Source organism: Grus americana, chromosome 4, assembly GCF_028858705.1.
Source record: "Grus americana isolate bGruAme1 chromosome 4, bGruAme1.mat, whole genome shotgun sequence".
Classification (NCBI taxonomy): Eukaryota; Metazoa; Chordata; class Aves; order Gruiformes; family Gruidae; genus Grus; species Grus americana.
The window spans coordinates 54,676,885-54,690,486 of record NC_072855.1 but is presented as its reverse complement, the minus strand read 5'-3'; the positions used below and the strand labels follow the sequence as shown (position 1 = coordinate 54,690,486).

Genomic DNA, 13,602 nt, shown 5'->3' with positions numbered 1-13,602 from the left:
TTAATTTTGGGTTTTATCTGTTCCTTCTCCTCTTTGTCAGTGTTGGCAAGGAGTGTTTTACTGTTGTTCAAATCCATTGCTTTAGAGCTGAGAGCAACCCAAAGCTGAAAAATAGATTGCCTTGGGTCTTTGTTTGCCAACCCGTGGAATGAGAAAATAGTAACTTTGCTTCAGTGTTTCTGTGATACATAGTTGAAAGAAGTTAGTATTTCTTTGTCTCCTATTTTTCTTAGTTAGATCGATTCAAGGAACCACCTGCATACGGACCTATGTGTGACATCCTGTGGTCAGACCCGTTGGAGGACTTTGGAAACGAGAAGACTCAGGAACACTTTACTCACAACACAGTCAGGGGGTGCTCGTACTTCTACAGGTGAATGTTACTGATTTCAGTGGGTTTCTGTACGTGAACTTGTTCTGGTTTGCAGTGTAAATGTTTGCTTGAAGTTCGTGGCACTGCTTAGATAATTCGGCCTTTTTTTTCTGCAGGCTTGCCTTGTTTTCAGGTAAATTGGTTTATTTGTATCTTGCTTTCACCTACAACTGGGAAACCCTAAAATGACTTATTTTTATTCACCAAAGCCTGTGTATTTTGCTTATTTCTGTTCTCCTAAGTTAGGGAATGAATGTGTCACTTTTTTAAAAGGGGTAAGTAACTACATTTCTAGTTTGAAAAATAAAACTTAATTTTGAGTGAAAGATGCCAGCATTGGAAAACTCATTAAATGTTACTCTGCAGGGAAAGTAAAAATTGTGATTTCCCCCACACAGGTACTTTCTTTTTTCTCTCAGTTTTATCAGACTTTTGGTTATGTTTGGGAATAGCTCTTCCCAAGAAATTCAGGATTTGAACAGCATTGGTTAAACGGGACTTGCGAAGAGCTGAAATGCAGATAAGTGCCTGTAACATTCTTGCAGAAAGAAGACTTTATGGACTTTAATGCAAAGACATCAAGTTGTAATTCATCTTTGAAATGATTTCTTTCTATTCATGTTTGTTACTAAAATATAACTGTGAGAATATTCCTAGAAAAAGTAATAGTAATAGGGATAGAAGGACATCTACAGCAAATTGTGGGTTAGTTTGTGACTATTTAAAGGAAGCTTTCTTTGTTTCTTTTCTGCTAGGTGGTAATTGCCCTTTAAGCATGGGGGGGAGGTTTCTGTCTCTCTGTGTGAAGAGCTGGAAAATGCCCTCTCCAGTACATTACAGGAGTGGATTTCCTTGGGTGCCAGGGGATGTCCCACTGTCCCCTCTTTGGCAATGCACAGGGAGACCAAATCAAGCGACGAACAGTTCCTTTTCCCCAGTTCTGCCTGGGTGGTGGCTGCTGCCTTTCTCTGTTTCCAGTGGTAGGTGGCTTGGTTTGTAGGCCAAGTCCTGCGGACACCAGGCAGAAGATGCCCTGTTAGGTGTGCTTGAGCTGGTGATGAAGAACCTCTCAAGCACTACTTCCGTTCTCTCTTCATCATAGGACAGACCTGTGTTACCTCATGAACAGCGGTAGTGATTACATCGTAACACCCTTCTGACAGTGCGGGGATTTTGATGGATTTTGGCCTTTTGTTTGTTTGTTTGTTTCAGTAGTTAAGAACAACTTACCAGGACACCAGAGTAACAAAACTGGCAGGGGAGGAGGAGGTCAAATGGCAAAATCAGCAATGTATCCAGTGAAATCTTAATTAAAAAATTATTTTTTGTTCAGGAGCAATGTGAAAATGCTATTGAAATATTATGAGGTTGTTGAACCTTTTGAAGAGAACGGTTCTGCTTCAGCCCATGCTAGTGACACGCAGGTCTAAGTTTTCCCAACAAACTCAGCAGAAGCGAGAAATCCAGCTTTTTTCATTATCTCAGAAAATCTCACCTTGAACGTACCTGACCCGTAGCTGTTTAGTAACACATCGAAAGTAGATCAATGGCTTCCACCAGTCACCAGGAGACAGAGCCACTAGAGTCAACCTCCTTGTTGGTAACGTTAGCAGGAAGGTAACAGATGGTTTGACTTTTAGAAATGAGCTCTCCTAGTCCTTTCTTTGAGCTGTAATTGCTGCAGCGTGGGGACGGGCTGAGAACAAAGCGGTTTGCTCTGCAGCCTGGGCTGCCAGCACGCAACTTTTGTGGGCAAGTCGCACCACCGCCTTCGGGTCGATAACGTCTGGAAGGTGCTCAGTAAGTGTGTTTGGTCTCATTATGAAAGAAGGTGTCAAACTGTTGCACACAATTGATCTGTGCAGAAATGGGCTTATGACTCTGAGGGATAAAATCATTCCTCTTCCCCTCGGCAGCACCGAACGCTGGAGCGTGCCTGGGACTCCCAGGCGCTGCTCACTGCAAACAGTGAGTAATTGCGGTTTCCCCTCATGAAACTCTCTTACAAAAGTGAAAAGCCTTGCGAACACGCCCTGTGCTAAGACACAGGGCTGCTTATGTACTGGAACAACTGTTAGATTTTAGGGTTTGTTTGTGGTTTGTTTTTTTTTTTCCCCGGGCTACATTTCTTACAATTACCATAACATTTCTCTAAAATATTTATCTGTTTCCTCCTGAAAATATATCAGATCTAGTCTATGTCCTGATTCATATTCAGAAAAGTGTATATTTCAGGAAAAGAGGAAATATTTGGAAGATACCTAATTGTCAGGTCGTGTGTGAGGGACATATAACTGCTTAATAACACGAGCAGACAACTAGCTTGGAGTCACGTTATCTGAGGTTATATAAAGGCAAATGTTACTCTTAAAAAAAGTTTCTAGTGGCTCTGGAAGGTCACTAATTGTTTACCTAATGATAATTCCTGGCAAAAAAAGTATCCATCAGTGTGCAACATCTAATTTTGCTTGCCTTATCTAGTTACTTCCTGCAAAAAGGAGCAAATTTCCCTAAGCAGCCAGCTCATCTTGTAAAGGAAGGACTGAATTATGCAGTCCTCCTTCAAGAATGTCTGTTGGTAGGATGGACTTTGTTTATTCTTCAGAAAATAAAACTTCTTAGTGTCTTTAGTCATTTCCAGAAAGGAAAGTTAAAAGATAGCAGTGAACATTTTGAAGGAAAGTCAGGAAGATTTCAGGCACACACGTGACCCAGGGAAATGATTTCTAGATGATTAAGATATCTTAATCAATTGCAGGAAATAACTGTGATACATAATTTTCATTTTATCAGACATGTTTGTTATAATGGCAAATTTCAAGTGACTTTTCTCTGATTAAAAGTTATTTCCTATAACAAAATGCTATGTACACACAACATGTTCACGGGACTTTCCTGCTCAGGAGTACATTAAATCATCTGCATTCAGCTAAAACTAATTTGTGACATTTTGAGTCATTTGTATGAGCTAAATATATATGAGAAAGTATGAAGACTGTAGGTTACAGTAGTCTGACGAGCTTTTCACTGCATGTCTTAGATGATCGCTCATGAATAGCATATCAAATTTCAAACTGATCAGGTTTTTCTTCAAGAAATTTCCTTTTCTATAAGAGTTCTTGAAACTGTTATGGCTAGCACTGTAAAATGTCAGATCTTGAAACCACAGGCCTAACCTGTCATTTAGCGACGTGAAGAATGGTCAGCTTAATTTTTCAAGGGTGCTAAGAGTCAATGCTTAATGCACACCTTTTGCATCCAACAGCGTTTCGCAGTGTGGATTGTCAGAATTTACGGATCCTTGGAAATAGCAACAGCACAATGCTAGAGTGAAAAGTAACTGTGAAATTGAAGTAATTCTCAGCAATTTATTAAAGTTCTCTATACCTTAAAGTGAACAAAGAGCAATAGTAATGAGACTTCATTTCCCCTTTCTGAAATTTAAGGTTGTTAGTCTTTCACAGTCATGGTCATGTTTGATGCAATTTCATGAAAAAGTAGAAATAATTAATGGAGTGCTAGTTGTGAGAATTGTTTTTCAATTATGAGTTAAGTGGAGCTTTTTTTATCCTTACCCATAGAATATAATGTTGTATTCGGGGAATGTTATGAACAAGCGGGAACTAATTTGCCCCTGAGTGATTCCCCCTCCCCCAGATTTTTCAGCTGATCCAGCCAGTAAAGAATTTTCCTCTTTGTTTATCAGCTTATTGAGTTTTGCCTTGAATTTATTTAGTGAATATTTATTTGTGTTTAGCTGGTTGTACTGATCTTGCCAATGACCTATTGTGCTTGTTTAATGGACTAGTGGTACGGTAACTCTCCGGCATTTCTATAACGTATCTAACTTGGCAAGATATACTGCTACTTACCGTCTTGAGAATGGCTTCCTTCACTGAACAGAAAGCTTGAAGAAGTCAGCTTGACTTTCTTTCTCTCTGAAAATAATATTAACTTACAGAGCGACAGTCACTAATTGGGTTTAGGCAATTGTTGAGGCAGGGGAGAAGACTCTCCTTTCTAAGCCCCACTAGGATGGAGAATGTTATCATTCCCATAAGATTTACTGGGTAGATGAAGAATTAAAATGTTCTTTCAGTTGCATTTGGACGAAGTTACTACGAGCATGCATGGTCCTAACTGTGAAAAATTGCAATTGGATCTATGCTCAGCTTGTTTAATTTCCTCTGTGTCAAAGCTTGGGAGTTTGTTTGCACCACTGAGTTAATTAGCCGTGTCTTATCCTATGTAGAATACATCAAGGGCTTCCTATCAGGGGTAAGCACATGTGCAAGCGTAAGACTCACTTTCTGGGATCATTTGTGTGTATAAGACTTGCTGAATTGCTGCCTGTTAACTAGAGTGGCGTGAGCCTGGCCAAAGTCAATGGATGGCCTCAGAAGCAGAGCAGATACTCCGAAGTTTTCTGCAGGCGTGGTGCTCCAGACTCTTGGGTTTTCTTAGTTAGCTTAATATGAGTTCTTAAGGAATGCTGAGCTTTATAAAACTGGCTGTTGACTACATTGTTATATTTTTTCAAAGCAGAAAAAAAAACAAAGGCAGAAATGGTTAGCAGCGGCAAGAGTGACTGGCATTGCAGACTCCTCTAAGAACTTCACTTGCCAGCAGTGAAATGGTTCAGCCTTACAGATGCTCTGGGGTAGAATAATAATTTTGGCCCTGCCAGCACATCGTTTCAGTGGTTTGCTTTACATGCGTGTTAAGTTTGTGAGTATGCAAGGGCTAGAGAAATGTCTGCTAAAAGCTTTTGAAGACTGTAGCGTGTTTTACTTCAGGGTGTGAGGCACAGTTGTATGAATGTTGTGGGGGTTTTTTGCGGTAGCGGCATTTTAAACAGATTCTTTTGGCCACTTTTCCATTCTTCACCCAGGCCAGGAGCTTTTTGCTGCCCTCACATTATCTGCCCAGCTTTATTGGTAGAATTGCTGGTGTTCTCCATCACATCTGGGAACACATGCAATTTTAAAAATAATGACTCTGCAAAAAAAAGATGTGTGTTTATTTGTTCTAATCCCATGCAGTTCCTTGCTCTGCTGCTCAGTGCAGCTCTGCAGACAGCGCAGCTAAGGGCAAGAAAAAGCAGGTGGAAAGAGATGTGCTGGGAGCTGCCTAGGGGAGCAGAGCAGCCGAAGCATTTGCCTTGGGAGACTGAAGTGTGAGGTCAATGGGTTTTGCTGAATACCTTTTTTTTTTTTTATACAGGCATGCAATCTTAGAGAAGCTGTTGAGCTAAATTTGAATGTCCTGGTTTTAAAGAAATGTTTATGCCTCTGTTTTAATGGTATGATGAAGGATATGGAGAAAAAAAAAAAAAGAATAAATCCATCCAATTTTCCAGTTATTGGTGGAAGAACAGTTTGAAAACATCTGCCATTTTGGTTCACGTTAGTAAAGTATTGCTTGTCTTTCAAAACTGCATAGAAGTAATCGGTGATCATGCAAAAGAAACCTCAGAACTAGTAAGCTATGCATGAGGCATTTTAATGAAAAAAGGGATGTCAAAGTAGGGAATATCACACTCACATACTCCGTGGAGAATAACATCTCGCTAGCTTAGCGGTGGGTATTTTGTTTTCTCCGTGAGTCACCGCTTTTCCGTGATTCAGCATGACACATGAAGTGCAGGCAGAAGGCTGGGTTGTTCTGGAAAAGCCTGTTGCGTGGGGGGGGTTCTGTTTGTTTGTTTTCCCTCTTGGCCAACTGCTTTATTTCTGGCTCATCTGAATTACAGTCTGGGCTCTGCAAAGCAGGGCAAGGAGGAGAGTGTTTCTGGAAGGGTAACGATCAGAAAAACTAGCAGGGAATTTGATTACAAGATAATGATTTTCATTAGAAAGATTAGAAAAAAAAAATCAAAGCAGAAGTCTTTTCTGTAAAAGCTTGTTTCTGATAACTTTTGCCATAATCTCTGTTTTCTTGGCATTTTGCAGGACTTCCTGCTGTTTACCTGGAGGGCATGTATTTTTGTGTTGAGGAAGACTGTTTAATATAAAACTGCATTTGGGCAGGAACAAACTAATGTTAAGAAAGTGCTGGAAATTAAAGCCCTGTATTTATTGTCGCAACTGGTGTAGCAGATGTAATAGTTGCATATAGTGAAATCTTTGCTTCTCCCCAGCCCCTGACTTCAATAAGTAGCTGAAGAAAAATGTCTGAGAGTTGTTTTGCCTTTTTCAAAATAAAATATCCACATAGACTACTCATGGCCTGTTGTGGTGTGGGTAATACGACTGCTTGCTCATCATAGATGCCATGCTATTCACTTAGAAGAAAAGGTGGCAGCCAGATATTTTGTGCGCGTGTGTGTATTTCCATGGAGCCCTACGTAACATCTCCGCCTTTCTAGGTGTGGGCCCTGTAGAATCAGCCAGATTCTGCTAGTAGAAGTCTATTTTCCATGGTTTTATGAAGAATAAGGTAATTAAGGAATAAAAAAACTCAACCCTTTTGTTCTTTGAATGGAAAGAAGAACCTATCGTGTCTAGGAGCATTTTTTACCACTTCATTATATCTTTTTTAAAAGCAGTACTTAACGCTAGATGAAAAGAATACTATGGAAAAAAAAAAAATTAATAGGCTAGACATTTTGAGCAGCTGCACTGATAATGAACATAATCAACTGTCTATCAGATTTTTCATTATAGACCCCAGTTTTCAGAAGTTAATGTAAAAATTTCTAAACAAAATGTACCATAAGTCTACATTTAGTCACAATTAATTATGAAGAGAAATGTATGCAAATTAGTTCTCATTTGCCAGTGGTTTGAATGGCAGCCTGTCAGCATTTGAGATCACTGCAGTTGCCAAAACGATACCCTACGTAATTTGGGAATTGAAATTATTTTATACTGGCAATCTTTTTAGACAATTCCAAATACTAAACCTGTGACTGAGAATATATGCTGGATGGGTCGAGTCCAAAATATACCATTCCACTGGGTTTGTAGCCTCTAGCTGCAAATGACATTTCAGCTTCAAAATATCCAGGAAGGTTGGAAGCAAGCAGTAGCGTTTCTCTTGGATAAGCTGAAGGAAGACAATGCATTAGGTTCTGCATGATTTTTTTTTTTTTTGTGAATTTTCATCTCTTTCATGCATGAAGTTAAAAACTGATGGGGCTGTTAAGTGATTGCAAGTGAGCTCTGAAGGTGGTCCATGAAATCATGGCTGGGACAGCAGGTCTTTTATATCATGTTTGGTTTAGGTTTTTTGTATTACTTTGGGTTTTGACTTGCTCAGTATGTTTAGCAACAGCTTTTACTTAAGTATTTTGCATAACAGTATTACTGTATGACTGCATGTTGCCCCTAAGGCACTGCAAAACAGTGTGCTCCTGCCAGGGTCTTTGATAATACCTACAGTCCTCTAACATAATACTTGTACGTGAGTTATTCTCAGAGATTCAGAGACTTTGCAAGTTTGTTTGTGTTAGTTACAGGCACACTGCGAGCCCATTGTGCTGCAGAACCAGCACAGATGTGGTCATGGAGATGCCTTAGTGTCTTCCCCAACACCTTGTATTTCCTTCTTTAAACCTTTCCGGCTGTTCTATTGTTTGAACTATGGGAGAGTTGAATCAATAATGGAAAATAAACATGGTGAATGGACGTTAATGCAGGATCTATTTTGCTTTTTCTGCAACCATTAGGTGACATTTCAGAGCTGCTATGTGAAGTTTACACCTTTTGCCACCAGTTTTGATTTTTTTCTTTTTTTTTTTTGAGCAACAGTTTTGATTGTTGCTCTCCAACTTGCCCAGCAATGAGAAGAAAAAAACAAAATTTATTTTTGAAAGCAACAAAATGGACTCACTTTAAGTTCTGTAACATTTCTATAGGTATAATTTTAAATAGCTTTTCTCTGCAAACTTAACATCTCTCACTTGTGCTGTCAAAACTGAATTCAGGTTATGCTATGTTTTGTTTTTCTTGTATGTGGTTTCCAAATCTGTTCAGCATCTTAAACAGCAAGAATGGTTTTCACAGTGCTGAGGTTGTAAGAAAGGGCTCCTCCATTCTCCTGGAAAGTGACACTCCTTGTGCAGCGAAAAACACGCTCGAGATTCCTCTATCATATTCCTCTATCACCATTTTCACCTAATGATTTTGTTTTCACTCATACAGTAGAATACATCTCAGAAAGACGTATTCAATGGGCACGCTTTTGGGGTTTCCTAAGTCACAGAATTTACATTTTAAGTTGCCAAGGGGAAAGATAAGTCTCGTTTATCAAGGAGAGAAAGTTCAGAAGGTCAAACACCTCCAGTTTGGAGTCTGATTTGCATTTCTTCTTTCTGTCTTTCTCCCTCTCTTTCCACATACCACTTTCTTACCTGGTGTCCATAAGCAGCCTGTGCAAACTGTCGTCAGTGGGCGAGGAGGTTTTCTGTTGCAAGCAACCATTGTATCATATTTTTCTTTTTCTGAGTGCATTGAATCTTAAAGTATAATAAAAGAAATTACTTTCTGAACAAGTAATAAGGTGATTGTTGTTATATAATGAATTGCAACTTTCCAGCGTTCCTCTCCACGCAGTTACAGGTTGGGAGGTAAAAAAAAAGGTGCTGCTGCGAGTGTTGTCTCTGCTGAAGTCTGCCTGCAGAGCAGGGGCTGTTATCATGAATGATGCATGTTGGATGAAACATTTTTTTGAAAGCTAGAGCTAAATGCGATGCTTCTGATAATGCCATAATAGGTGCTATTATTTTCTTCCAACAGTTACCCAGCTGTATGTGAATTCCTACAGCACAATAACTTGTTATCTATACTCCGAGCTCATGAAGCCCAGGATGCTGGGTGAGTATGTGTGGAGAGGGAGCACTAATGATGAATAATGGCTTACCGTTGTCAAACAGAGTAAGGAAAGAAAGAATAACTGAGTGAGAATGACCTGGAAAACTTCAAATTAAGTTGCAACAGCTCTCGCTTTTTATTAATGCTATAAAAACATACACTGGCATTAGAATGTCTTGTACATGATTATTACTGAGTTACAGGATACTCATATATCCCACTTACTTAGACTTAGTGATTTTTTAAGTGACGTAGAATGACCAAAAGTGATTTGGATCCCAAACTTGGAAGGGAAAACAAATTTGCCTCAGCAAAAGGAGTTTTGCAAATGTGCCTGAGACTTCTGACACACTGATTGCCACGATGCCTGGGAAGTGATTCGGCTCACGAAGGCCAGAACCGTCATCTCTTAAGTCTTTCACACCTACCTGAAACTTCTAAGCCTACTGGTTTTACACTTTATCAAGAAAATAAGCTTGTGGGACTCAATAACCAAAACTTGTTTTATGTGGGAGTATTAGTAATGAATATAAGGCGTTTATTAAGACACTGTGTGCAAAAACAATCCAGGTCAAGCACTGGGTGGTGTTGATGGTTCCCTCATGAAACTATTGCCAGTGTAAAGACAGAATTTTTTATGCGGATTTAAAAAATTACTAGAAATTATCTATTCATTGAAATGTATCGTACTTGTGAGGCTTTAATGAAGGATTGGTATCTGAATAAATAGCTTTGCATATCTTGCATAAATTATTAATGTGTTTATTTGGAGGTAGAAACTTTACCCAACCTGAATAGTAATAAAAGATAAAGTGGGAAGATTGTAGGAATGAGGTTGATATTTACTGTGCATATAAAAAGCTATTCTGAATATTTGAATTATCACATACTTAAAAAGCTCAATGCAATTAAAAGCAAGCTATTACTCTGCCAAAAATAACTGGCGTGAAATACCCAAGGGTAATGAAATTTCATTTTTATTGTATTACTTTCCAATGAAGGGTAAAAAATAAAATTTTGTGGAAGGGATTGCATTGAAACCATACAATGGTTTCAGTGCAACTGTTGTGAATGTTTGCCAAATTCTTCAGTTTCTTGTAGCTGAAGACTAAAGAGCAGTATTTGGTGTTACTTGTGTCTTAGTAAGACAGAAGTGCTATTTGGTTGGTTTCTTCCAATTACTTGCGGGTTTAATGCTTGATTGATTATATGTTGGTCCAATAAGCCTTTTATTTTCAGAAGGCAGCAGGGGAGTGAAAACATGCAAGCGTTAATGAACTGGCTAATAGACGGGATGAGATTAGACACCGCACTGAAAATATTTGACCCCCTATTTCCCCTCCCCTTCTCGTACTTTGCGTCTCCCCTGGCCTCGCTGTCCCTTGTGTGCCCAGAGAGGGCAGGGGGCTGGAGGGTCACGGAGGACGCGCGCTTCTCCCCTGAAGGCAGTCCCGTGCACCTCCGAGGCACGTGCTGTGGTGGGTGCCTTCACCCGCGGTCCCGCGGAGGGAAAGAAAAGCCTGGGAATGTCCTGGGGGGCACGTGCGTAGAGAGGCCGCCCGGCTCCAGGGACGGGCACCGAGCAAATTCGTAACAAAACCCACCTCTGGCGCACTACGTTTCAGACGGGGACACAGCTTTCCGAGCGTGGTGTGGATCCCTGGCTGTCCCAAGTGGGTATGATGAATAAGCCTGCAGGAAATATTTTTTTCTACATGGCTTTAAAAAGCACACATGCATGTTTTTCTGTCTTGGCATTTGTTAATAGCCAGTGCAGTAATGTACTAGGGGGTTTTGCACTGTATTTAGTCAGTGACAAATACACAGACAATATTGGGGAATAATTAGTATCTTCTCTTTCCTTTTAGGTATCGCATGTACAGGAAAAGCCAAACAACAGGCTTCCCTTCACTAATAACAATTTTTTCAGCACCAAACTATCTAGATGTATACAATAACAAAGGTAAGAATTGAATTCCTGTTAATATACAGTAGGCCGTACTTCTCTTTACTCAAATATATTGCATTGGTTTTGTTTTTCATGCCTTTATTTAGCAGTTCATGCTCATTTTCTTCCTCTATTTATTACTTCATGCCCATTCCATTTATTACATAATACAAATCTAATTGAATTTATTACAAGCAGATGTATGCCTCTGAACGTAACTGTAGAGTATGCCCTGGGATATTTCTGTATTTTGTCTGCAAGTTATTAAGTAAATGTTACACAGGAAGCAAAACTGAAAACAGCTCTATTAACTAAGAGAAGTATGTTAAGAAATGCTGTGGGTGAGATGTTCAGAGCCTAGTGTTCCTTATAATTAATTATTTGTCCCTTTGCTCCTTTCCAATAAAATTCATGGAGTTTGTATATACAAACCCTCTAGCCAGGTAACAAAATGTGACAGATCGTCAGTGGGTAAAGCATGGGATAGATACTGTCTGAATTACTTTATTTGGGTTTTTTTTTATCACTTAAAAACTATTATGTAGGAAACGAAGTATCATTGGCCAAAAAAAAAAAAAAAAAAAATTACTGCACAAATAAGCAGTCACTGGTCATTCTATAAAGACTCCACTGAATACAACTGTTTGCAACTTCTCTGAGTTTATTAGTTTATTGCATTCCCTGAAATCTCCTCTAATGAACTGGGGAAAAAAAAAAAATCATGTTTCTAAAAATAAAGCATTCCAATAAACTTGTCTTCCTGTATCTTGAAATGAGCAGTAATGTTTACTTTCTCCTATTCCCAGTAAAGCTAAAGTTATTTGTGTTCCTCTGTGAGCAAAACAGAATATTTTTTTTTCTCAATGATATTCTTGAAAGTAGCTCCATTGCAAAGAGATCAATCTTTCTTGAGAAGAGACATTTTTAATTTGGATGCTTGCCTGCACAGGAGTTAAGCAATTTTTAATTTTTTTTTTTAACTTGCAAAAGAAAGCTTCTGCAGGCATCATTTTATATTGTAAAACTTATAATCTAAAAGCTGTTATACACTGTATGCAAGGGAAGGAAACACTTCACTGTTAGGTAATGGGGTTTGTACGCTTTGGTGTTCTTAATATGCGTGTTAACTTGTGAGAAAATTAATAAAAGCATTCTGCAAAAAACATGCAAGCAGAGCTGTCAGTAGCTACTTTCGTAAAAGCAAATAATACAGGTTTGGGTTGCTCTGCTAGCAACCCAAGAAGCTCAGGATGAAACAAGGAATGAGTTAATTTTCTTGGCAGCATCGCTGCTGTTGGTGGAAAAGTGTGTTTGCTCTCCAAGCTGGCTGCTTTGGGTAGAAGGCAGATGGTGACGGGTCTGTACAAGTAAGGTGGCACCTTTGGTTTCTTAATACATAGCAGCAGCTCCGTGCACATGAAGGCAGAGGGTGAACAATGTGAGATTTTTGTCATGAAGGCAAATGTTAAATGTAAAGCAATGATTTGGAATATTCAAAATCTTGAATTTGAAACCACAGAGTTTGGTTGGTGAAGAGAATTGCCTCTCTGTTTCAGAAGAGAGGGTAATTTCCCTTGTTCCAGCATCCTCTTGCTGTGGCAGGCAGGTCTTAAAACTGGTGGAAGGCCTTCTCTGGTGAAAAGCTGTAGGCCAGCTGCTGGTTATCTGCGGTCACAGCTGAAGTCTGGGTGCACTGCTCTGGGTTAGCTCAGGCAAATCAGCAGCGGTGCGAGATCGGCACCGGTGTGCCACTCTTTAATGTATGACTTGTAAATTTAGAGGCTGACCTTTAGCAGCTTCGTGATGAATTTCTGTTAGGTTTAACTGCCTCCTTTTCTCTCATTAGAAGTTTTGACACATTATTTCATGTGACTGATTGCACTGGCTCTTGGCATTTAAAGTACATCATGCATAGTTTTTCATGCTGCATTGCTCATGCATCTTCATCTGGATAGCGTTCAGGTGCTTGCTTCCCTCTTCAAGAAAGAAAAACACCATCATCTTCAATCAGTCCAAAACATGGCTGCTTGTTGGCTTCCTTGATTTGCAGCAGATGAATTAACTAAGAACACAGAGCTTCTGACTGACTGATTTCAGGAGTGAAGGAAGGCTTTTCTATACAGAATTGTTACAGGACAGTTGCTCCAGCTGACTCATCGTGCACTGGTGCAGAACTTGATTGATTTTTACAGATCATCTGGGGTGTTGGTTACTGTCAGTCCTTGGAAATGGAGTTACTCTCCTACTAGTTAAGTGCCTTCCTTTCTAGTATGCATTCTTAGTATGCTTCCCGTTGTCACTTAGCTAATAAAGTCATCCTAAATAAATTCCTGAGAGGGTTTATCTCCCACTGGTATGAATGGGTCATTTTTAAATGCAGCATTGTTTAAGATAAATACTTTAAAAAAAAAAAAAAAAAAAGCTGCAGGGGGCTAGGAATGCTCATTTTCTATCCCAGATTGATAATT

General features: G+C 39.4%; 1 protein-coding gene across 2 annotated transcripts in view; it reads left to right on the top strand.

Moving 5' to 3' along the window:
- PPP3CA (protein phosphatase 3 catalytic subunit alpha) overlaps positions 1 to 13,602 on the top strand; it is a 200,779-nt gene that overhangs the window by 156,746 nt on the left and 30,431 nt on the right. For both annotated transcript variants that reach the window (XM_054824466.1, XM_054824465.1), the window contains exons 6-8: positions 234 to 373; positions 9,112 to 9,189; positions 11,055 to 11,149. In XM_054824466.1, the coding sequence (XP_054680441.1) occupies positions 234 to 373; positions 9,112 to 9,189; positions 11,055 to 11,149 (313 nt within the window). The remainder of the gene's footprint in view (positions 1 to 233; positions 374 to 9,111; positions 9,190 to 11,054; positions 11,150 to 13,602) is intronic.